Genomic DNA, 27,074 nt, shown 5'->3' with positions numbered 1-27,074 from the left:
ACCCACGGGTTGTATCTCCTCATTTCTGCAGCAATTCGGAAGACTCTTCCGGTCTCCCATATTGTCCGGACATTCCGTATACCTATAAAAATTGTTGCTCTGTTTATTAGAAGGTGCATCGGCCTCATGACTTCCGAAGGAACTCGGCTTTCATCATGAGGCATCATAATTATTCCTTCACCCCCCAGGGCAGAGTTCAAATGGGTTGAATAATTATTTTGGTTGGCTCTTTTTAGCGAGTTGGTTTTCTAGGAGACGGGGTCGCTAACCCAATGCTCAACTTTCCTCGAAATGTTAGTCTGTATAAGGTACTGGTCATGAGTTGTGACCGGGAGGGTTTTTCACTGGCAAAGATAGACACTGCCATGACTACGGAAGTCCGAATCCCGGAATTCGATCATAGTAACCCCGAGCTGTGGTTTGCCCAACTAAGCAGTTATTTCACGAGACACAATATCGATAAACTAAAAATCACTGGACCTGAATTTGACTACATTCTACAACGGGGTATTATTCCTCCCTCTGATAGTCAATGGGCATCCCTTATGCACATGGTCCCATAGTAAAATGAGGGCGATTGGCGACCATGTGAAAACTAAAGATCCACCAACAGTCAAACCGTACCAGATAGGCACGCAATACCTCATATCCAAGATTTTACAAACTGCTTACATGGTATGAACATATTCACTAATATTGACTTGGTCAGGGTACATCACAATATCCCATTGGCTGAGGAAGTTGCCTCTAAGACACCTATTACAACACCTTTCAGACTGTTCGAATATGTACGCATGCTATTCGGTCTGAGGAAGACGGCACAAACATTCCAAAGATTTATGGATAACCTACTTCAAGATGTGCCATTTGGACAGGGGTAAATAGACGGTTTGTTAATTACCAGTCCTGATTTACAATCACACCAACAGTATGTGAGAGCAATGTTAAAACGGCTGGATGAAAAGGGAATAAATAGACGTCAAAGTAAGTTTGCTTTTGGTGTTCGAGCTCTAGAATTTCTCGGGCACACAATAAACCCAGAAGGGGTTACATCGATCAAAGAAGAAGTGTACACCATCAGACAATACCAGATACCAAGTTCTCTAGCACAACTTGAAGTTTTCTGTGTCTAACTAACTTTTATCGAAGATTCTTGCCTGGTTGTGCACAATTAACTCAATCTTTGACAGGTTCCCTTAAAGGAGAACCAAAAGAATTCAAGCTGACTTCTGAAGCTGTTGAGGCTTTTTTTCAATTTTGACTGATTTCCATCATTTATCTTGGAGCAGATTCCTCGTTGTATTGCACTTGAGGGCGACTAAAGAAGCGGGTGAATAAACACGTGATAGCCGAACAGAGAATGGGAAAATCATACCTCATCAATATGTTGCTGGGTAGCCCGCTTGTGGCACTTCCTCAGGTGTTCTTGTTTCATTTCCTTACCTTCTTTTCCTTTACAAGCTCTGACCACCATATAGAGGGGACGTAGCAAATCATTAGCGATAGATGTGTAAGAAATTAAATGGTACGAGAAAAGATAACAATCCACTAAAGGAAGAGAAATCCATGGAGTATCGTCGAATACAGACGGGGTTGGTTGTCACTGGCTGAAAGTCAAACATCGAACGAGTTAGTGATTCTCGCTTGGGCTGCGGAAACAGAACAGAGGTGTTCTTGATAGATAGGTTGATCGAACCGACATTTCAGCAGAGGTAGATTCTAAGCGGGAGCTAATGTAACAACTCAGGTCGAGTAGTCATGAGATGACCTCAAACAACTAAGTATACGTCAAAACAATAAACCTGATGACAGAACACCATATATGTTCAGCAAATAAGGTTCATAAACTCCTGTTAATTAATGACAATATGAAACAACACTCTTCTGATTGCGATACCCCTATCATTCTTTTCTTCGACTGCGATAAATGTGGTCACTGGATGGCCGAGGTGCAGTGAACAAATTAAAGAAAATAAGCAAACAAGCGTCCAAAAATCGACCTTCCAGACGGATGGGAAAGTGCCAATGATTCCGGCACTCAAATGCTATTAACAGCATCAGTAACGATGACGAGATAGACCCTCCAAATGAAACTTTATACAGGACATGTTGAAGCTCAGCACTACATTTACATTCTCGGTTTCAAAAGTAATCACCCAAATTCCGTATTCACGTTCGTGACCAGACCATCAATACAGGCTGATTCATGATAAGACCCCCACCCATCTATCTTCGAGGCAAAACTGTAGTGATTTCACGACTATCTGATGGTCCGGATTCCCAAAACATACCTTGACTTTCTGGATTAGATGTCTGTAAAATAGATATACAAACTGAATATGTGTGCCTCTTGAAACATGAATTCATTTTTTAAGGAGGATGTAGGTAGTTTATCAAAATTATTTAGTGTAACCCTTTAATTTAAACGGTGGCTCCCATTAATAGAATTTGGTAGAGATGAGTGACCGAACTCCTTCAGTTGTGATGTGTCCATTAAAATCAATGGGGTTAGCATCAGTGTCGACGACCAAAGAAACAATTCATTTTGGGGATTTATTTACCACCACATACCTAATATACTTCTTGTCCTCACATATAATTTCACATATAAAAAAGGAGAGTCAGCAGTTCAAACAAAGCTAGATGGATAATCTTTGATTCACGGATCATTTATAATAAGTGCTTAAAATAACAATTATTTGAAGTACTTGTTTTTCTATATCACAACCTAAGGTTTAAGAACTTGCGCCATCTTCGGATCTCAGATGGCATCAACATTTTCATTTTCGCCTGCATTGGTTGTGGAACCTGATTGTTTACGAAATATAGTTAAGTTGACAAAAGAGAACAATTTGTTTCTTTCGGAAGAAACTTGCTGGTGCTTACTGGACTCATGTCTGTCGAAAATTCCTTTAAAGAAAACTTACCAACTTCTAGATGAATGTACGTTTGCCTGATTACATGTTTACTGTTATTTAGTATACAGTACTGAAGAGTTAAGGTTTCCAGAAGGTAGCGAGTTCGCAGTTGAGTCCATACGTGCTAGATCTGTTAACAAAGTAATATCACATTTTGTATTCATAACCTCAGGGTATTGTTTTTTATTATGTAAAATGGGTTGGGTGGCCACCTGTGTTCAATACATGGGAACCAGAATCTAATCTTCATGGATGTGAAGATTTGATACAAAAATTTATTGAATCTTACGGTTCGACGATTGGGATGCTTCGGGTATGTGCTGTCGAGAATTAATCATGTTTTCAGCCTGATAATCAACTCGATAGAAAATCACAAGTTCAGGAAGTAATGGATCGATTGAAGGAAGCTGTCAATACATCTGGGTCGCTACCACTATATTTACTTGAACGATTTTCTAGTCTCCAACCTGATCCTACTAATGGCCTTCGACCATACAAACCCTTACCCACCATAAATATCGAAAAGCTTTTTTCATCACAAATATCACAAGGCATTATAGAATCTATTTCACTTAAGCGACCTCCCAGTGTCGCTGATCTCTTGCCAGTTTCTACCAAACGTATTCGACTTAGTCGGAAAGATAAACAAGTGTTAGATTCTGCTCTAAGTGCTTTCCAACAAAAACTGAACACTGTATACTCAAATGAAGCACCAATCACTGTCGAGAATTCTGTAGATTCTGAATGTGAGTCACTATTCCTACGTAAAATTTTGTCTGGCATTGTATTTTAATGAATTATTATAAAGCTAAATTCCTGTTTCCGTCTGACATTCACACTGAAATGTCTTGTAAAAAATGTATGTTCACTAGATCTAAAATCTATGGACAAGCTAAAATTCAGTTCTTACTAAATTTGTCATTCATAAACAAAGTAGGACCTGGCACAAGTATTCATTGAACCTAGTTACCATGCTTTTAATCAGCTTATGATTAGGATGTTAGGTAGGTCGAAATGACAGTATTTAATATATTAGTGGATAAACTACCTGAAATACCTTTCGTATCGAGCAAGTGAGATTGGTAGATTATGGTTACAGGGTAGCTCTACAAACATACCATGGTTGTTCAAGTTTCCATGGTAAGGTTGTTACCACAACAGCTTTAATTCTCACACATGATATTGATACAGACTGGTTCTGAGACATTTTGTACATAGTGTATGAAATGCGACCTAAAAATCCTTTTAATCTTGCTCAAGGAGTCTGTAAGACTACATTTCATTAGTATCATCAAATAGTGTTGATATACTCTCAGTCAACAAAATAGTGTTCATGTAGGTTACTACTTAATTAACTTAACGAGGGGTTGATTACCTCTAAGATCATGCTTCCAAAGAAATCAAACAAAAGGGGTGGACAGTGAGTCGAGGAATCCTGATGAATACCTAAAGTTATCAATCCCGGTGATGGTTCTCCATAAGCTTTGATTTGAACATCAGTACTCGAGTCCGTACAGGGTTGATGTATTTTGGTAGGTTTTTTGACTCCAGACACAACCACAGAACCTCTCGATCGACAAAGTCAGGTACTACCTTGAGATCAAGGAATACGACTAAAGTCAGATATCAGAGGTGTTTATATTCCAGAAGCTGCCGATCAATACCTCATTGATGAAACCTAGTCAAGGTAGTCGATCTTAGGGTTTTTTTATTTAAACACATAAATATTGGTACAAAGGGGCACCAGATATATTTGCGCCACACAAATCTCATTTGATGTGTGAAAGCTATGATACTGCCCGGGTGCCCAGACCGAAGCGCATAGTTTTCTTAGGAGGTCACACCCCGAGCCTTTGACCGAAAGATCTGATCCACAAGGCAGTGGAGCATCGTGAGGAGATGCAGTCCCATGGTAGCCGGTGATCAAGGATTGATTCGTACGCCATTTGTTCCCTCAGGATCCTGGAGCCCATGTGCACCATTGGTTTGGAATCAGGGTTTTCCAACTCCCCTAGGTGAACTTTCCGTGTCCACCAACCCGGTTAAAGAGCCGGACATTCGCTTTTCGTCCTCTCAATTTCGTAAACAACACCTGTGTCACGAGAAGGCAGTGAGTAGGACTTCCCTGACAGAGGCTATATATTCGCTGGCCATGTGAGAGCATTTGGAGAGGGAGAGCGGACTCTCCCCACTATCGGCCGTACCAGGGCATTTGGGGGCTTTGATATGGATTGCTACTTTTTCGGCAGACGGTCTCTAGGAGTCAAACACATAGTAATGTTAGCTTATTAGAGTACTAATTGTCAGTCAGTCAGTCAGTCACAACGTAGAACTTCGTACGTTGTAATCTGTCAGAACGTAGGGGAAACGAAGGAGAGACATCGTTCCCCCTTGCTGATCATAACTCACTTTGATAGATATCTTTAATCTAATGGCGCATAAATGTAACTGGTAGTTGGGGTCCGGTCGATTAGCACCACCCCTGCTCTGGAGCTTAGAGGGACATCAATGCCAGCCTAACCGAACGAAAATGCCACAGGATCCTTCAGATAACCTCACATGAAAAGTTTTTCGAATCGAAAGGTGGAGCATCACATTTGTATTACTTCACTAGAGTCTTGAATTCGGACTTCATGTACAACGAATTACTGTTAAGTAGGGAACTTTATTGATAAATAAACTTCGAGGAGTTTAGGTAGGTTTTAGATTTCCCTCAGTTGATATTCTTACAGCAAATACCTTACACAACAACAAAGTTGAAGGACTAAATGTCTGTTTCAAACATGTGATCAGAGTAGTACTAGATCGTTTCCCAAATTTTACATTTTGCAACGATCTTTTTTCAAAATTAGTAGTTTATCTATTCAAGGCAAAGGTCAGTAAGATGCAGTTGTAATACAATCACTTAGTGTTTCTGACTATCGCTTAACGGAACTTCATACAAATTAGTAGGATTTTCTAACTGTGACTTCATGAAATCACATGTTTACTTTAGTCTTGAATATGTGTTTGTTTGGAGTTGGAAACTCCCTAATCATACTGTCGGTACACAAGATCTAGTCATTTTTGTAGAAGAAAGATAACATATTAGACATTTTGTAGGTTAGGTTTTCCTAATCATATTCATTGACTAACAATTTAGGTTTATAACAAACGCTATTGGATTGTTGTGTAACATTGTAATTAGATTACTAATTATTTGTAACCAAAGCCGTCGTTAGGCATATGACTCAACTTAAATATCTAGAAATCCTTTAGGTTTTATTCCTGATCTCTAAAAATTATTTTCACTTCAGGCCCACCAGTTGAATTCCAACCGATTCCAGATTATTTGCCTGGACAAGATGTATTCTTACCAACTAAAGCTCCTATTGGGTGTGAATGTACAATGAACAATTTGGATCCGTCAGAGCTAGCCAAAATTCGTAAAGCAGATGGAAGCAGTTCACCAGTTATATATCCTTGTTGGATCAATAAACGGCGAAATTGTTGTGCTGTTCGTGCTGGTGCAGTTCCACCTTATGACAAACGGAAAAGACTCGTTGCCCCTCCTGGTCATCCTGTTTATGAATGTAACTCCTTGTACGTCCACTCAACATTATTTATATAACTTGTGTATTCTAACTAATTTCTAACCAATTTTCATAGTTGATAAAAATTTATTTACCGATTACGATTTACTACTCACGCATTTATAGTCATTATAATCTCTTTGTCATTATTTGAAGTATCAATAACTTATTTAATCCGTTTATTTCGGTTATCTGTATACAATTAATTAAAAAACTTGGAAGTGTGTTGTTTTATCTCACTATCATTAACTTTCATATACACTCTTCTTGTCACTAAAAAAACTTTTTGACTGTTGATATACTTTTTGATTTATGAAGTAGACGTATTGCCAGAAGACTTAAAAAAAAGACGTACATGTTTCTACTCTAATTCAGTTTGTTTGATTAACCCTGGCAAAAATTGTTAATAATTGTAGCTACTAAATGATGAAATCATTTTTCTAAAGAACTAATGTAGTAGGATTTAGGAAATAATTTAAATTTTAATCGAATTTGCTTCATCTACGTTGAATTCAATCAAAAATGTAAACATTGCCTGATTGACAGCGAGCATTTTTACGTTTTATCATTGATTACTTCTAAATAGAATATGTGTCCCATAGATTTTTCATTCAACTACTAAAATTAGTAACATGATACTCCACATTTAGTATTACGATTTTTGATTGAGAGTTATGTTTTTGAAGATATTCGTCTTGTTCAAATGGCTATTAAATTTTCAATTTATTCATTAATAATGTTTCCTTTATTTCATCAGATTTTATTCCAAGTAGGTATCTGGAAAATAAACGTATGTAGCTCACTATTTGGTGTTTTATAGGCTTATTGATAAACAACACTAAGGTAATTTGTTATTGGATGTTGTCGTTAGTCTAGGCGCTTTCTCCATGTTATATAATTCTCCCCGAGTATTATGAACTGTAAATAAGCGTTTTGTTCACCAGCGTTACAGATTGTTTGTTGGAAATGATGGGGTTCAGATAACTGTGTTGTGGTCGCTTTTGTTTGGTAGTCGTTTAGTTAACTCTTTAGATTTCTTAACTTATCAAGGTATGCCGTTAACCACGCTTCCGTACAGATGAATTGTAATAACTGTCTACGTAAATTAAATTGACTTAACGGAATTTAAACTCAGTTCAGCAGTTAAAAGTTAAGTATATCCAATACGAAACGATATTCTATGCATATTTAAATGAGTTCTAAATAATTTATGACCCTAAAACCCAGTTGCTGGGTCACTGAAAACGTGTGTATGGCATTTTCGAGTTTTGTCGATGTAGTGTACTCACTTTTATGTATTAATCCATTTTCTAAGTACAGATTTGTGTACTTGGCTTCGAGCCATACCCTAAGTGATAGGGCTTTTAATTCTGTCCGTTTTATGGAACCGGAGTAGATGGAGCGGGGTTTGAACCTGTTACTTATTGGCTGGGAATCAAATGACCTACCCACTGAACCACTACTCCATCAATTGTACTCATTTCAATCACATGAACTATGTCGACTCTTATGGGGGTATATTGTAGAGTTATCAACCGGAAAGGGACTATATCATTGTTACTAAGCTTTTTATAATTGATTTCTGAGGACCATTCTATGGAGTTGTGAAAATAAGGTATCCTATGACTTTTTCATAACTGTATTATTTATTCCTGTTCCTTTTAAAGTGTCCTTATTTGCTAATCATTAACTCATTATAAAAGTTTAAGTAATTTTATTCAATTCTTTCCAATTCTAGATGTCCATGCGATTCATCGTGTCCATTTCGTGTTGTTCAACTTGGACGAAAAGTTCCTTTGTGTGTCTTCCGTACGCGTGACCGAGGATGGGGCGTTAAAACAATGGTCCCCATTAGTAAAGGGACATATGTCGTTGAATACTTAGGAGAGGTAAGTAACATTCCTAGATTTCAAAGAGTTTGGTGCCTTAAAATAATTCGTTGAGTAAAGTCTTGTATACGTAGCCCTCATCTTAATGATATATTGTTTTCCTTACCATTGACTAGTCTGTTTTGGTGAACTGTTTCGTCACTGAATTAGTCTGATTTTAATGTGACAGATACATAGCAAGTCTATAATAAAGTCATCCTAGTGTATGACTTGCAGTTATTTTGCCAACGTTTTAAATCTATGCTTCTTCATTCGGTTTGAGAGACGAGGTACAACTGCTAGCCGTAGTAATTTATGTTAGACTTGTAGATACAAATCAACCAGTCAGTCATGACGTAGAACCTCGTACATATGTACATCTGTTAAAGTTCCCATGCCCCGTTAGCACAGAGATCAAATTATCTGACCAAATCTTAGGGTACTAGAAGCAGTAAAAGTATTAGTGACGATTGAAAAGATTCAGCATCGAGAATACGATTTAAGAAAATATAAATTGATGAAATAAAGCGCCATAAATGTCATGAGGAATTCAAGAACTGGGAATTTCGATGAAGACAAAGAACTGTTGCACTTGCGTCATTGCAAATGATTTTGAACTAAACCATCCGAGGTCTAGCCATTGGTTCCATTAGTCATGCGGACCCCCAACTAAGTAGTCTATACCTATTAACACGGCTAAGTTCACTTGTCTGTGACCTCATGAAGTGATGCCATGTCTTGGTTTCCTCGCTCCTGCCCTTCTTCCAGCCCACTCGTACATCAGAAAATATCGCCCGTCGAGATAGGCGGTGGTTGAGCATACGTAATGTGGGGCTCACCACGTCAGACTATGCATTTCCCGTTTGGGCGGGCAGCACACAAGCGACTGTCTATTGGGATCCCGTCTAACGGAGCCTGTTCTGCTCTCAAACGTAATACTATATCTACACCACCGACGTCACGGGAAGCGACCGTGAGGTCTTCAGATACTCGGAGGGTAAGTCGTGTCAGTTCTTTATATTAGCAAGGTGAGGTCAAACAAATGACCGTACTTGGATCTTGTATGCGCGTTCCAGAGATGCAGCATACATCGATGGTGTGAGATTCTGGAGCTCTAGTTGAAGAGGCCTGTTGTTCTATCTGACACAAGATTTGAACATCGAAAGCCACAAAATGTGGTTTAGAGCGTTGTTTTAGGAGACCAGGAACAACATTTTGTGAACTCAAATCATTGACGTTGGTGGCTTATGGTAGCAAAAATAGGCTTTAAGGATTAGTAGTGGGAATGGAAGAATAACTAGGAGATGAAGGAGGGATTGCATCGTCAACAAGATGATCTCGGGTGCTGTTAGAGGTATGACGGCGGTTGTCACTTGCCGGTTTCCCACACCGTGGAAGGATGTTTATTCCTCAGGGGACCTGAAAATGAGCTGAATTAGTGATGGCCTAAACAACTTGGAAGCGTATACCTCAGAGCCCTGAGATCAAATGTTTGAGAGTGGTCACTCATTGCCTTTTTATGGAAAGGCTTTAATTTGTTAGCTCCGCACTTCAAACAGCCTTGCTGCCGGAGACGGAAATCCGTTGGGCAATGTGAGGTGTGACGTTCTAAAGGTCGACCTTTTATAACCTCTTCCGTTGTGAGAAGGAAAAGTCGCTCCAGATGCTAGCTGTCTGAGGCGAACGATTTACTGCTGTCACACCCCTCCACGGTTATCGGCACATCTTCTCCATCGGATCCTAATCTGATGCTTCTGAGTCTTGCTTCTGATCAAAAAGCAAACTAGGTTGTTTTGAAAGTTATGGAAAATTGAGTATGTTCCAACATTTCAGAATAAAGAAGTTTTCATTACCACCTCTGAAAACTCACGATGTAGTCTATACAAATATTGGGAAATAGGGCTACTGTCTAATAATTGCTAACTATTGGGTCATGTTATACTCTACAAACTGTGTGAAACCTATGAAAGACTGACTCGCAAGCTGGTTTTCGTTCAGATCGTTAATATATTAATTACGTCTTCACTCAATGACAAATCCAAAACACCTCTGCAAAGCGTAGGAGCATATTCCCGTAATATTTATGTTGAACGACTGAATAAAGTGAAAACGTCTATTTGGGCAGTTATTTCGGTGCTGATCCAACCCTGACCCTGTCATGATGTTAACTTGGCTGTAAGAGGTTGAGTTTACAGCACTTAAATGAGACCATTCTTACTTTATGCTCGTTAGACATGGAACCTTCGAGTTGAGGATGTTTGGCGACATTTTATATTTGACAGTCATTGTCTTCAAAAGACGGCTCACATTCAATGGCAAATATATATTTCGTTTTCGATCGAATTATTTAGCCACCCATGCCAACTTCACACAACCAGTCAATTTGAACGTCTTAACATCTGCGACTGGCTCCCACTGGTATGAAATGGAAGGTGAAAATAGCCAGTAAAGCAGCAGGCTCTGAAGCAGTAGGCCTAAAAATACACACCGGAAAAAGCAGGATCCTCAAATACAACTCGGAGAACACCAACCCAGTCACAATCGATGTAGAAACTCTGGAAAATGTGGAATCTTCTACGTATCTGGAGAGCATCATCGATGAACGTGGAGGATCTGGTGCAGACATAAACGCGAGGATTGGAAAGACAAGGACCGCATTCCTACAGTTGAAGAACATATGCAACTCAAAACAGTTATCATCCAACAAAGTCATAATCTTCATTACAAGAGAGTTCTACTGTACAGAGCTGGAACTCACAGAACTACCACAACCATCATCAGGAAAGTACGAGTATTTCTACATTTTTGTCTACGCAATATACTCAATGTCCATCGGTCGGATACCATCAGCAACAATTTCACTGTGGGAGAGAACAAACCAACTCCCATCTGTAGGGAAAATTAGGAAAAGACAATAGATGTGGATAGGACATAAATTGAGGAAATCACCGAAGTGCATCACGAGGCAAGTGCTAACTTGGAATCCTGAATGGAAAGGGATAATTGGGAGGCCGAAGGACGAACTGCGCCGAGAACTGGAAGCGTACATGAAAAGGATGAATAGCAACTGGAGAGGATTGTTTGGGACAGAGTTGGGTGGAGAAAGCTGGTGGGCAGCCTGTGACTAGGACTCATCTCGTTCAGGATATTTACTATGTTGAAATACTTTAGACAAATGTCCCTTTTGATCTCATATTGTGGATCGAATTCTCTGAATCAAGAAACTGTTACAACCTATCTGTTCATGGTCTATTATAGAGGATCTTGTGAATATCTCTGTTTATGATAGATTTCATCACTGCTGTTCATTTGTGTTTTCACACAATTAATAATCACGTATGTGCTATTATTTAATGACTTATTGTTCGTTTTTGCAGATTCTTAATTTTGATGAAGCAGAAAAACGAGGAATAATTTACGATAAACAGACTATGACATATCTTTTCGATTTGGATTTCGAAGGTGATGCTCATTACACTGTAGATGCTTCTCAAATGGGTAATATATCACATTTCATTAATCATTCGGTAAGTGTTTTGTTTACAAGGAGGTAATTATTGTGGTGTTTCTTGGCATAATTTTCTCTTTGAAGTCTTACGCGCTAGTGATAAATTGTTAAACATTAGGTCGCTGAATTGTTTTGTTATATAATCCCACTACATTCTTAACGTATCATTATCTGTCCACCATCACCTCTTGAAGGAGTGTCGTAAGGAACTTAAAACACTACGCATATGTGCATAGGTCTAATTTACTAATCAACATCAGCACAGCGAGATAAAATAATCAAGATTAATACCGAAGTCGTAGCATTATCAATGAATATTAAAAGGACCAGGATAGAACATATGGTTCAAAAAGAAAGGATAAATTTGTGAAATAGAGAGTCCAAAATAATTTTTAGACTTAAAATTTAGGGGCAGACAAAGAATGGATGAATCTGCGCAATTGAGATAAGTTTTCATGCATATTGAACAATGTCCTTAACCATTGATCTCTATTATCGTTAGGAACCCGACCTATTAATCTTCACATACTGATATCTTTCAGCCTAGGTGCTGTATCCTGTTATTTGGGGTTCAGTATTGCCTACGATTTTGCAGTTTTAGAAACGAAAACGATTAAGCTTCTCTAATACGATGGGACATTAAAGTAGGCCCCTCAACTCTAATTGAAGTTCAAGAAGCATTAGCTAATCTAAAACGAGGAAGAGCAGCTGATCCAGATGGATTGGCTCCAGAGGTCTTTAAATATGGTGGTCCAATTTTAGCGATTCGGCTAACCTACCAATATCCCCTGCTTTTATAGACTGTTTTTCACGGCCGTAAATTGAGATATAGTGAGATATAGTGGAACGTTCAAGGTAGATGAACTGGTCAGTATGCTTAACTACTAACGTACCTGCTATTACTTTATGCGTTGACGCATGCCTGTCGTGATACGTTTTTCGTTTACAGAAAGAGAAACTCTTCCCAAGAATTTCTGGATTGTTTCGCAAGAAAGTCAAAAGACTAGATTTTATCAGCGTCTTCACTAAATAGATTTGTGTTATATGCATATTCGAAGTCGATTGGTGAATCTTATGATAGAAAATCAATCTCTGAGAAGTTGGAACAACGCGTTATCTCAAAATCTTATCTTTGACACAGTTAAAGTGAATAGTAGTCAGCCCCGGACAACCACCCGATGTTCTTAATTCCGTTGACAGTTTACTGTAAGCTCTGACTTGACCAGCAGTGCTCGATTAGAGACCCTCCACAGAGTACGTCTTTCCATGACAGAGACTAGTATGAAACCTGTCAGTTGACAAAGTCTAATACTTCCTTAATCTCAAGAAATATTTTACTTATGCGTCAGTAGGCGTGTATAACTTCTGTAAATTGATGGAGGGTAGATTTCTGGCCAATCCATTCACTTCTAGGTCCTAAACCAACTTGGTTTTCCGAAATTTGTTCTTTACGAGCTCTAGCTAAAGACTGACTATCAAGGCTAATATTTTAGATACTATGTTATTCAAACTGATTTCTGTGGTTGTCGCCAGGTTTTTTTGTTTTCATAAACCAGAGCGATCAGCTATCGTAACCAGGTGGATTGGATTACGTCCAGTCCCCAAACTCTAGCCAATATCTCAGTCAACGTAAATGGTGAAACCAGACCACCATCCTTAAATGTCTTCGATAGTAACTCATCGGGTATAGCTGGTCTCCTTCATATCAGATTATTTATGATCTTTTCAAGGTGGTTAAAAGTTGATGGCTTATGTCCATCTCCTATTCGGATTGTTTGGAAGTAATGGGCAATAGGAGAGTATCTGCGCACCAAATAATCCATCCTTCAAAGTATTCCTCCCTTCTTTTCAATTGTCTTCAGCAAGTGTACATTAAACTTCCGTATTTCTTGGAGGTAGTTTCACAAACACTCAATGTTGTAGTAACTGTTCATTTGATAAGTTAAGTCAGTTATTCATTGTTATCGATCACCACTCCTTTCAAGCATAAATAGATAAATGGATATGCTACGATATGGTATAAGTTGGTAATATACAAATCCACAGAACGAACCATTTAATAGTAAAAAGATAATTTATAAATTAAAAGTATTTAATTTTACGTTACATTTTGACCTTATTGCCCTGAACCATAACATAATTAAATATCCAAGTCAAAAAACGAAATATCACCTTAGCTGCGCACCAATTATTTCTAAATAGCTACATGATAGCAAAGTGCTGATTGTTTAACGAAAAATAAATGGAAAGTATAAATACCCCATTATGACCGGTTCTGATTTGTTTCAGTTTCATTCTTTTGATATTTTTGCGTTCTCGTAAATCGTAGACATGTAGTAAACAATTTTCTTTATGCGCCTCATACCAAAGTACCACAATGCCTTTGTCTTATTGCAATGTGAAGCTTAACACATTTCAGTTTTTAGCTGAATTGAAATATATCATAATGGGTTATCAGAACTCCATAGGTATTTGCTGCTGAGCTAGAAGCGATTCGACTGTGAACAAGATTACCGCAACCACTGTATGTGAATAAGAGCACTTCTCGCTTCGCGGCTGACCATTCTGTTGTAAGATATTTCTTCTCGAGAGACCTGAAAAAGAAACATAGTAAGTCCTGGATTCCACTGCTAGTCACTATCAATCTTTTCTTAGTAGTAAGGAATAGTATTGAGAACCTGAGAACATAACTACAAGGGAAAACTGCTTGATGCATGCCTTTCTGCTATGTTTGAAGCGATTACTAGTTCATTTAATCTGAGAACCTAACCTTATCTAACCGCTTCCCGCTAAGGAAAGGCTGCACTGCTGCATAATCTGGTTGCCTGAAAGTGACACATTGCTGCCGTCACTCTTGTGTGGTTGATAGTACGATATCCTCTCCGGAGCTTGAGTTTGGCGCCTTCAGTCTTATTACCGTCCAACCAACCAGCCTGTAATCGCCAGGCTAAAATTATTCGACATCTTCTGTCAGTTGTCATCATTTGTTGTGATGCTTTTAGTCTTCAATTAATGTCAAACGTTTTATCCTATTTGTGCTACGTATGTTCAAAATTAGCAGATATGTTCAAGGTCTGTGTCGTTTGTTTGAGTGCTTCTCAGTGAGTAACAAACACACCACGTTTTTAAAGATATGCTCCCATATGATTTGCTACGAGAATCATTTGCCGCGCACTACATAAAAATCATTCAGCAAATACGCATTTGTCCGCTACCTTCGGCTGCAGCATGTTTGTTAAACCTATTGATACTATTTGGATTTCTAGGCCGAAATAGGGGAGGAGCAAGATTCGAACTTGCCACCCATTAGTCGCATTACATGAGGTATATAGTGTAGCATAGTCTTATATGATGCTTTCCAGACAGATTATTAATGTTCAGTTTATTATGTTTGACACAAATTACTATTACCATATGATTTTCTCTCCCTTTTTAGTGTGATCCCAATCTCACAGTTCGTTGTGTTTTTATTGAGTGTCTCAATACAAAGTTACCTCGTATTGCGCTTTACGCGTCTAGATTTATAAGGAAAGGTGAAGAACTTACATTCGACTACAATATGACTGGTAACCAACTCCTTTATGATTTTTATATATAAATGCGTATTCGTTTCTTACAGTTATGTTTTGTGCGACTAACGTAAATCTGCTAGTAATGAGCGTTTTGGATGGGATTAACAGGAAGCTTTTCAATCGAGTTTCTCGTTTTTTAATCATTGATGAGCAGTGGGAATTTGTCACTAGGACTATATTTATGTTATTCTAGCAATTTCAGTTGGTAGAATTCAACACTAAATTTATTTGCCCGAAACTATTGGAATCAATTCCTTGAAGAGTTTAATATCGGAACTCTTGAATAAATATCTTATCCAACATTGCTTGTACATCTTGCAGATGTGACCCAAGTCTCGTTTTTTGTTGATTTCTTTCATATGTGGTTATTTCTCAGGTAGCTTAGTTACAAGTCTCCATTCTTTAGCACAAGTAAGAACTAAAATGATAACTTTGTTTTGTCTTGAGACAAACTTTCGAATTGACATGTCATTGTACATCACCGTAGGACTTTTTTGTTTTCAGGTGCTGTGGCTGCAGACACTAGTGTAGTTACAGATGATGCCGGAGAGGCAGAAACTCCTTCAGAAACCCAATCAGGGTCATTACATAATGGTGGGAAGAGCCCCACCCCATCTTCTTCCTCAGTTGACGTAACTCCTGACACAAGCAGTGAGGTAAGTGGTTGTTTGCAAGTTAATTCTACAGATTTGTTCTAAAATATTTACTTATGTATTGTATTTTCATCTCACACACTACTCCAACTCAATTGTCTTCGCTTGACTAGACGGCTTTTATTCTTTGAAGAATTGGCTTACACTGTGTCACGAAAAGTCAGGAGATCTAATTTTTCTACTCATTGGGATATTACAAATATTTTATTTTTATTTATAGATGGCTATTAGTTTGTATCTGTCTCATCCCAGTTGCTTATGAAATGAATTTGTAACAGTGTAGCTTTATCTTGAACTAGTAATTTAACTCCAGTGTGAAGTACTTTGTTGGAACTGTTTCTCTAGATGAAGCTGTCTTTTTTTACAGAGGTTTTGAAAGTTGGATATTGTAAACAATGTATATTTGCTTGACATGTAGGAGTCGGTAAAACCAAACTGAACGAATTTTCTAAGGAGATTAACTGTTCCCATTACAGGTGATACCTTCATCACGGTTTTTCTAGTTGCTCATCCCATCATTGCACCTGATAATTAGTTAATTCTCTATCACATCGTCAAACTCATGTTTTCGATGGCTTTTTAGTGAATTTAGAACTCATTGTTTCAGCCAATCACAGTGGCTTTTAAAGTTTGTAATTTGATTGGTTAATTGGTTTCTCTCTCACTTCCCGTGTATGACAGACTTCAAACGGATTAGTCACATCGGCTCTAAGAATGAGTCATGCCCAAAGGTGGGGGCGCAATTTAGATGGTCTGATCTATGGATGGATAATAAACACAGATCATGTATGGATCTTGAAAAAGTTGATCAGTTGGAGGTGTTTGAATTCCTTCGATGTCATTTAAAGTTATGGTTGTATGGGATAGACTTTTAGTAATTTCTAGCAAAGAACTTCAACAGTTTGAATGTAAACAAATATATTCATGTAGTTCTTTGTGTAAAGTCTCAACTTACCATATATATATATCAGGTTTAGATAGTATTTATTGTAGACCGCGATGTGGCTACTCGAAATTCTACCGATTGACCAACTCCAGATATCCCAGTACGACTGCAATACTGTTCCCCAATCTCTAATATATCAGAACACAAGCCGTTAGATAGAAATTGTTTATGGGGTCAGAAGAAGAATCCTGATAATTTACAGACAAAGCATATTTATACAGTTAGGACGACCGTGAATATTGACCAATAGGGGACGACATGTGAAATATGTGAAAAGTCTGAAAACATGTGAAAACATACCATTTCACGTTCAAGATAGAATTAGACTTAACAGAATAATTTTTGGGATATTTTTATGGATATCCTAACAGTGTTTCCCCCATGACTTTTGTTTATCTACACACTGCAAGCGAAGTTTTGGTACCAGGATCAACAGATCTTCGCAAATATTAGGTTGCACATGCTGATGGCAATAATACAATAAAAGTCTTATTATGTTTCAATAACTTGGCTATATCTGGAATATTCAAAGCCCTGTGACATGTATATGTGCATTATGACGAATATTAAAGCTGGGTATTCAATTGAACATTTATTATACGCTTCTTTTTCTTTGTCGACCATATTTGTGTTGTTGCTTTGAAAAATGCTTAAGGTTTATGGGACCAGCTAACCATACCGTAGGATTTGGACAATACCCAGCAATAGAACCCAGTAAAGCACATTACCCATTCTATTTGAGACTCGTTGTGTGAATGTATCTCCATTCTAGTGTTGGTTTTCAGAATGAAACTCGAGCCCGCTACTTCTTGCTCTAAACACTAACACGTTATGTGCTGATCTACTGAGTCCTGATATCTGGTAGCTTGTGCAACATGCATTGATTTTATTTGGAAGGGTTTGTATTTCCTTGTTATTGACTCCAAGAACTAGAAATACGTCCGTCTGAAAAGTTCCCTATACGACGGGAAGTTCATTCTGGAATTCATTGATAGCCATTATTCAAATCTACCATTTATGTTCAGTTTTTATTGTTTACTTTGAAAATAAATATTCGTTTCCTACAAAGTAGCACTATCATACCACTAATTCCAAAATACTTTCACTTTGTTTACATATTTCAGGTATCTTTCGATAGCAAGTCTCTGGGATCTAAAGTAAGAGATTTTTATTTGATTAATCTGAAGTGATTTATTATCTAAAAAATATTATTTATATCAGTTATTTTTGACAGGTTTGTGTCAATAATTCACATACAGAACTCTATGAACAACTCACCATTCAGCAAAGTATAAGCGTCATTATTACCAGTACTATTGTTCATACCTCTATTATTCCTTTACGTTTCAGACATTACTTAATGAAAGGGTGTTTTAAGACCCTCAGTAGTCTTTCCATTATGAATGTTTTGGCTTATATCAGTCAGTGAGCTACGACGTAGGACCAGGCACATATATGCATCGGTCCAAGTTACCATACCTCATTAGCACAACAAGACGAACACCGAATTCATAGAAGTAGTTAATTTAATGGTGGTAATGTATAAATAAAAGGATATGGTACAGAAAGAAAGACAGATATGAAGCAATTTTAATCTCATAGTTTAAGGGAAGACAGAGGGTGTATACACCGATGCCATTTTGACCGATTCTGAGCCATTTCACACAGAGGCTCCAACCATTGGTTACGATAGTCACGCGGACCTCAACTAAGTAGTCTGCATCTACCAACATGGCTTTGTGAACTCATGCCACGATTTGGTTTGGCCGCCCCTAACTTTATTCCAACCGTCTCCAACACTAGTCAACATTGCGTGTCGTGGTAGTCGGTGGTTGAGCATGAGTACTACTTAGCCCAACCATTTCAGTCGTTGAAGATTTACAACCCCATCAACTGACTTACCATCATTACCTAATACCCTGCGTCCATCCTCACTATTACTTACCCTATGATCCCAGCAGATGTTTTCAATATATCTAAGACATCTGTGGTCAAATACTAGTAGCTTACGAGTATCTTCTACTCTTAATGGCCACGATTCGCAGCCGTAGAGTAGAACAGAGCGAACTACTGTTCAGAACCTGCCATAGAACCTCTTGGTCTACAGATTCAAATACTGCTTTTAAGTCAAGAAAAACTCTCATTGTCTGACGCCGATAAGCATGCCTGTGTTCTAAAACCTGACGAATAGTGAACATGTGGTTGATACAGCCACGACCAGGTCTGAAGCCAGCCTGATTTTCTCGTGTTTGAGGTTCACGAGTCTTAGTTAGGCACCCGATAATTATTGAGGCTAGTATTTTAGACGCTATATTAGTCAAACTAATCCGTCTATGGTTATCACTGGATGATTTTGATGCTTTCTTATATATTGTGACAATCAGAGATTATGACTAGTCGGGTGGGATTACGCCCAACTCCCAGATTTTAGCTAAAATATTAGTCAACCTAATCGCTAAAATTGGACCACCATATTTCAAGACCTCTGGAGCCAATTCATCTGGACCAGCTGCTCTTCCTCGTCTCAGATTAGCTATAGCTTTTTGATCTTCAATAAGCGTCGGGGGCCTACTTTAATGTTCCATTCAGACTGTTTGGGAATGATGGGTAACTGTAAAGTAGCTAAAGGCCAGCTGAATGGCTCCCTAAAATGTTTCGCCCATCGTTCTAAACGTTTGGGTTGAGAGCAGATAAGGGTTCCGTCTTTTTCCGAGATTGTCTCACTTACACTTGAATTCTTAATTCCGGTTCCTTCATTTGTCTGAAGAGTTGTCTGGTGTTGCCTTCAGCCACTGCCTTTTCCATCTCTTTTGATTTTGTTGCACACCACTGCTGATGGTCTTTCCGTAGACTCTTGGTTAGCCTATATCTGATTTGTCTTCGCTCTTCATAGTTTTCAGAGCCTGATGGGATGAGTTTACGAGAATCCATCAGTGCAATAGACTTGGAAGAAATCCATCGGTTTTTTGTAACCTTTTGGTTTAAATTACTAATAGATGTTGCTGCTGTTTCCACAGCTGTTCGTATATCTTCTCAAGTAACATGTGGGTCAACCTCGTTTTCAGAACTGCCTAGATGTGAAGTCAGTTGTTCCTGGAACTTAATTTTGGCTTTCTCATCCCTCCGTCCAATTCTAATGGGTCTTCTTAGTGTAGTTTTTCTGCGTCCAGTGAGGCGCAGACAAATGCGTGCTCGTATTAGATTATGATCAGAGTCTAAACATGTATTCCAGAACTAGCAACAGTCTTCTATAGAGCCTCTCCAACGATGACTAAAGGCAATATTGTCTATTTGAGTCCATCGTTGGTTTGGTGCAGGTGTTCTCCATGTTAGGCGATGTCTCTCCTTATGCTTAAAATTAGTGTTTTGCTAAACATAAACAATTGTCTGAGCATAGTTGCAACAGGCGATCGCCATTATCGGTTCGTTGAGCCGGAATACTAAAATACCCACTTAAATGTCTTTCTGTTTGATTTAAGCTACCTACTTGGACATTAAAGTCACCTGCAACGAGTACTATGTCTGAGCGTTTAGCTTTATGAAGAAGTTCAGAGAGCTTTCTGTGAAAGTCATCTTTCACTTCATCAGGGCTGCAGTCATTGGGAGAGTAGGCAGAAACGACGAAGAGGCAACGACGTGTGTCCCTATCCTTCCGAGTTCTTACGGAGCCGTTTAGGCGAACAACACATAGGCGACTGTTAACGGGGACCCACTCCAATAGTGCTTGTTCTGCCCTTGTACTAAGTGCTATGTCTACACCTGCAAGTCCACAAGAACTAGCTATCGGGTTACCAGATACACGGAGGGTGTATCTCGTCGGCTCTTCATTTACGCGACGTGAGGTCAAGAGAATGACCACCTTAGGATCCTGTATGCGTGTTTCGGAGACGCGGCATGCATCAGTGGTAGAGATTTTAGGCTTTAACCCAAGCAGGCCTGCCGGTCGATTTGACATAGTATGGGTATGTTAAAGGCTCCAATGTGTAGTTCGGAGCGAGGTTTCAGTAGACCTGGGACAGCGTTTCGCGCACTAGAATCGTTGGTCATGGTGACACTTGAGGAGAAAGCTGAAAGAGGAGGTTTAGTGTTGAAAGTCAATGTGGGGGACGTAATAGGAATTGAAGAGGGAGATTGATTCTGAATGTAGTGATCTTGAGTGTTGTTAGAGGTTTGAGGGCGGTTGTCACTTCCCAGTTGCCCACACTGTGGGAGGGTTCTTCTCACGGATATCCGTGGTATAAGGTGAGGTGTGTATTTTCAGGACCGACCTTTTCTAACCCCACCCTTCCCTGTGGGAAGACAGCATCGCCGTTATGCTGGTTGTCTGAAGGAAACACCTTACTTCCGTCACACCTCTGTACAGTCAGAAGTGCGACTTCTCCCTCGGACCTTGTGTTTGCTGCTTTTAGTCTTATCGTTCTTCAACCGACTTGTCTGGCATGACAGGACCTTGAGGAACGATTGTTCTAGCCAGTATAGCTCAATTGGTTCACCACGATAGGGAAGCCCGACTACGAATGTCCGGCGCTTTAACCGGGTTGGTGGATGTGGAGGATCCACCTAGGGGAGTTGGAAAACCCTGATTCCAAACCAATGGTGCACATGGGCTCCAGTATCCTGAAGGAACGAATGGCTTATGAACCAACTGTTGGTCACCGGCTACCATGGGACTGCATCTCCTCACGATGCTCCACTGCCTTATGGACTAGACCTTTAGGTCAAAGGCTCCGGGTGTGGCCCCTTAAGAAAACCACCTGCTTCAGTCTGGGCACCTGGGCAGTATCACAGCCCTCACACAAATCGAATGAGGTTTGTGAGGCTCATATTTATCTGGTGCTTCCTTGTACCAATATTTATGTGTTTAAATAAATAAATAAGCCCGACTACCACGTCAAGGTAGCAGCAACAGTCTGGTTTTGGCGGATGGCCAGAAACCGGATCAGAATGACTCCTTAGTACTTTGTAATCCCCCAGTATTACCGCTAATTGCATATTTTAAGCTACCCTTTAGAGTGTCTTCGAAAATTTCAGTATCAATTATATGAAGATAACTATCTTTTATTTCAATATATCAAGTAGGTAAATTATGGTACAAAATATCTAGCATATAATTTGGAAAATCTTGTGTTTGCAATCCATAGTGAACACTTAAGTCTAATTCTGAATTTTTGCCTGATTTACATAAAAAGTAAACCTTTATTGTCTTCCTTAAAAAAGAATCAGAGGAGCTTATAATTTGTATGTCAGATAGAAAAACACTGAACAACCGGGACAAATAACAAACAGAAAATGTCTGTTAGGTTATTGGAACTAAAAAGCTAACTATTGGTTCAATGGATGTTCATATGTGACTGGTTCACGGAATACTGTATGCCAGAGGTTTCCGTATTTCAATTTTGAACATATCCGTCTCCATGATGTTAAATTTGAAATATCACAGCCGTATCTCTTCTCGGTCCACTGATGTTCAGAGATCGTCCAAAGCTTTCTGCTGTGATGAGATTTTTTTTCTTTCTGACAATAAAAAAAACGTTTGTCATGAATTATTTAAATAAATTTGTTGTTGAATATTTTGCCACTTATTTCTTTTTCAGCTGAAAATCTCATTAAAAAATGAAATAGTTGATTTCATAATGGGTTTATGAACTTAAAATGTATGAATATAAAGATTAGGGTTGGTACAATATGTCAACAATAAACATTATAATAAATGTAGTTTATAGATAAATTCACTTATCATCGGAATGAAAGAAATCATTGATCTAATCCCGTTTGTTAATTTCTTTCTCTACTGAAGAGCGATTGCTCAGTAGTCAAAAGGTTTAACTTTCATCCGCTTGGTTGTAGGTTCGAACACCACTCTGCCTATAACACGTTTTTGGACAATCGGATAGTATCACTAGTTTAGAGACTTAGAGTTTAGCTGGAAACCAGTTATATTGTTCTGTACTTTGTAAATGAATTTTATATTTTTCCTTTGTTTTACGTTGTGTAAGCTTCGTTTGCCAATCGTTTTTTTGATGTGGTTTACACTTGATTTGTCTGTAAAAGAAGGATTTTTCGTGTCTAGGATTAGCTGTAGTTCATTGGTTTAGGTGTGTGGCTTGTGATCAAGTGGGTCACTGTCACTTCACTTCAACCAATTCAGTTTTGACAGCCAAATAACGTTTTTAAACGTTCACATACGGGTATATCTGGAATACAATGTAGATAGCTTTCGTAGATCATTGAGTTCCATCAGTTGTATTTAAGATTGCATTGACCCTTGAATGATAGGCTTTTGTATTTATGATTAGTGAAGTCGGATTTACTAGGTAAATTTATTGATGTTAATGATCAGCGATATTTATTAATTTAACAACTGTTGTTTGAAATTTTATGCAAACGTTGTGTCGTCATTCGGAAATGTAATTTTTTGTTTTTTTGTTCATTTATCTGGAACACTGCATGGGAAATATCCGGTGTATTTGCTTCATAATATATTTTTGAAGTAATAGTGTCTAATTACTATGTTAAATTACGTGTTATACTAATTCTCGGATAAACTTGACAACGTCCAGGATCTTGTCAACTAAAGTAATACATTCATCTTGTGGCTGTATCAGATATACGGATACTAATAACTTTGGTGAGACTGTGATTTAGCGGTTAAAACACTGCCTCTAATCATTATTTCACAAATCCAAACTTCTGATTACCTACTTTAGCTTAAATAATCAAGTAGAATCACTGGACATCACATAATGCCTTAAAACGAGTACATAAACTTGTGCTTGGTGAGTTATAGAATAGCTTACGCGTCGACATCATCCTAGTTTCAAAATTCTAGCATGAGTTATATGAATAACAATTTGAATCTGTCGCTTGATTAGCTATTTTAGATTAAGATTAACTGTAATTACTTTGTAGGTGTTTATAATGGCTTCTCCTAGGCTCATTGTTTGGCTCTCAAAGCCAGATGTGTTAAGGGATTTGGACAATTACTACATGAAGAAACCAACGTACTAAATCTCATAATACATACCATAATATGGTGGTTATTGAAGTGCATTTTGACAATAGGGACAGTATTATTGTTTACGTAGACATTTAAAGCTTCAGTTCTGTTAAAAAGTATTATAATGGTGGTCCCGTGTATACAGGAATGAATTCTCATAGCTTTTAGATGTTTCTGTTGTAGAAACAGAGATTCCTTACATCTTCATATTATTTTCCAAATATCATTTACCGGTTCTCATCTAAGTTACTTCAACGTTTCCTACGTATTCTGAATTCTGAAGGTATTCACAATCAATCGTGAAATCTCACTTGACGAAAAGTTCTTTAGTAACTTAGATCTTGTTTGAATTCCTTCGTTGTGATTGAATATCTAACCCTTGTCTTCAGTAACTTTTCTTTGTATCCGGCTCCAGATAGACGTAATTTTTGACGAAAAGCTCTGGGCACTCATTATATGTCTGCAAGTAGCTGTTCTATAAATTTATGCCCGATTGGACTGATATATCGAAATAAAACCTGACACTATATATGCATTCTGTCGGATAATGTTTGTTGTGATGTCGAGTCGGCTAATTATGAGACTTGAATCTAGAGAAATTCATGAAATACTTATGAATGGCAAAGACAGCATCGAAATTTCTTTGTGTTTGCTTACACTTACTGATTATTTTCTCATCATCGGTTTTAATGAAGTTTCAACTTCTACTCATTCCTGGTATAAATATCCTTATTTTACAGAATAAGATTTTGTCTCATGTCAGCAATTTTAGTAAATCTTGCAAAAATATGCTAATCACTAATTGAGATGGACCTTCAGGAATGCTTAATGTTTCACACATTGGGTAAGGAAGCTACTTTGTGATGTAGTAAGAGATCTGAATGTGTCCAAATAACCTTTTGGGACTCGAATTTCAGACGTCAGATAGGGATCACTCCTTTCAGCTAAACATCTAAAATTCTCTATACCTTCGACCTACGGTATAAACACCTGCGACCAACTTCAAAACGGTGTCTAAAAATCTAGTAAATTTGTTGTTTGGATAACGAATCAACATCGTAAAATAAAGCCCTTTGTAATATAAATTGTTGCATTGCGCTGAATACTGACTTAAGTAGTTCACTCCTTTATCTATTCTCGAGTGATAGTTTTTGTTGATTGTTGTTACTAATTCTTATTTCCTCTATATTCACATCATCAACTGTGATCGTGTTTCCTAGGAATACTGCCTTTGCTGACGTCGAAACATTGAACAGACTAAAATCAGGAGTATATAATCCAACTACATAGAAATATGATAAAAAAATTGAAGCTGGTATTTGTTAGGTTACTTAACAGTACTGTTAACCTTGTCTCCCACATTTTTGAAAAGGTAGTTCGTGGTGAATTGTTAAATGTCTCATCGTCTCTTAGTAATTGTCAACTTAGAGTCTCTGTTGATTGAAGTAAATCCCTATTAAGACAAAGTGCTACACCCTTTTGTAGAGTATCCACTTATATTGTGTTGTTTGTATGCTCAATAGTCCCCGACCGTTGCCGCTACCTTAACGTGGTAGTCGGGCTTGCCTATCGTGGTGAACCAATTGAGCTATACTGGCTAGAACAATCGTTCCTCAAGGTCCTGTCATGCCAGACAAGTCGGTTGAAGAACGATAAGACTAAAAGCAGCAAACACAAGGTCCGAGGGAGAAGTCGCACTTCTGACTGTACAGAGGTGTGACGGAAGTAAGGTGTTTTCTTCAGACAACCAGCATGACAGCGATGCTGCCTGCCTAAAAGGAAGGGTGGGGTTAGAAAAGGTCGGTCCTGAAAATACACACCTCACCTTATACCACGGATATCCGTCTCCGGTGGTAAGGTCTCAACAAGAGCCGAGCTAACACGGAAATTACTCACAAAAAGGTCATGTGTGACCGACCCCAAGCAGTTGTCCCTTGGGCACTGCGGTCATGCTCTCAGGTCGCTAAGACTACCTCTAATCCAATTTCCTTTCCGGGTACCTTCAGAAGAACCCTTCCACTGTGTGGGCGACCGGGAAGTGATAACCGCTCTCGTACCTCTAACAGCACTCAAGATCACTGACTGAGTCCTCGGTTCGTTGTGAAAACTGCCTTCACATGCCAAGTCGCAAAATATACTAAATCAATTAAAAATGAATTCTGAGTAGGTAGCTATTTCAATGAAGATGTCTTAAAGTTTCAATTGGCGGGTATTCATAAAACCGACCCAATTAGTAATAATATAGTAACTGGTTGTTGACATTCAATATGTAAACGTTTCACTGTCTCATCAAATATTTGAGCCCAAGGTACTATAGATAATTGATGTGCCACTGAAAGCTGGATCACCAATGATGTCAGTTTACTGAATACTTTCTAAAGAATAATGTCAATTGGAGTATGAGTAACTACTTTAATTGATTAACAATTCTTATATCATGTATAGAGGTTCTTATGCCGACTAATTAATCTTTCTCAAGTTGTTTGGTTGTGTGCTTTTTTCTGGACCCAAATGGTAAGTGTTTCTATGTGGTATTTAGTCGGGAACAAAAGGAGCAGTCTTTATTGTATTGTTCCTTGTCTTGTGCAAAAGGTTTTTAAGTATCAAAATAAATCTATAATACAATAGTCGATAAATTTGAATGGCGTGTAAAATATGAAATTTAGCTTGTTATTGTAGATAATTGCTGCATTAAGTGATTTCTTGGATCCATAAACCTTCAATGATAGTTAGATTTCCTAAAAGCGGAACTGAGTTCGATTATATCATTTTAAAACTACAAAGTGATTCTTAAATTTACTAACATTCTTTTAAACTTAGCCATATTAGGCTCATCTATTTGTTTTTCGTTCAACTCTCTTCCTTTGTTCACATGTATATATAAAGCTTTGTTTTCTCTTTCTTTGCTATAGGGTCCTCGTATGAAATGTTTATGTCGAAGTAAAAACTGTCGTGGATATTTAGTCAACTAAACATTTTTACTGACAGTTTATGAAGTACGGTAAAGCTGAAATACAGTCTACTTATAGTTATATGCAAT

General features: G+C 38.2%; 1 protein-coding gene across 1 annotated transcript; it reads left to right on the top strand.

The window, feature by feature from the left end:
- The first annotated feature begins 2,760 nt into the window (after positions 1 to 2,760).
- Positions 2,761 to 27,074, top strand: Smp_027300 (putative histone-lysine n-methyltransferase, suv9). Its single transcript, XM_018797330.1, has 11 exons — positions 2,761 to 2,943; positions 2,980 to 3,059; positions 3,091 to 3,231; positions 3,265 to 3,664; positions 6,215 to 6,500; positions 8,229 to 8,379; positions 11,736 to 11,885; positions 15,303 to 15,432; positions 15,943 to 16,094; positions 18,162 to 18,194; positions 26,947 to 27,074. Exons 1-11 carry the CDS (start codon positions 2,766 to 2,768, stop codon positions 27,004 to 27,006), a joined length of 1,761 nt encoding a protein of 586 aa, XP_018652383.1. The 5' UTR covers positions 2,761 to 2,765; the 3' UTR covers positions 27,007 to 27,074.

The sequence above is a fragment of the Schistosoma mansoni genome, chromosome 4 (assembly GCF_000237925.1).
Source record: "Schistosoma mansoni strain Puerto Rico chromosome 4, complete genome".
NCBI classification, from domain to species: Eukaryota; Metazoa; Platyhelminthes; class Trematoda; order Strigeidida; family Schistosomatidae; genus Schistosoma; species Schistosoma mansoni.
Note: the sequence above shows the minus strand (reverse complement) of the source record. Positions and strands in the feature narration are given on the sequence as shown.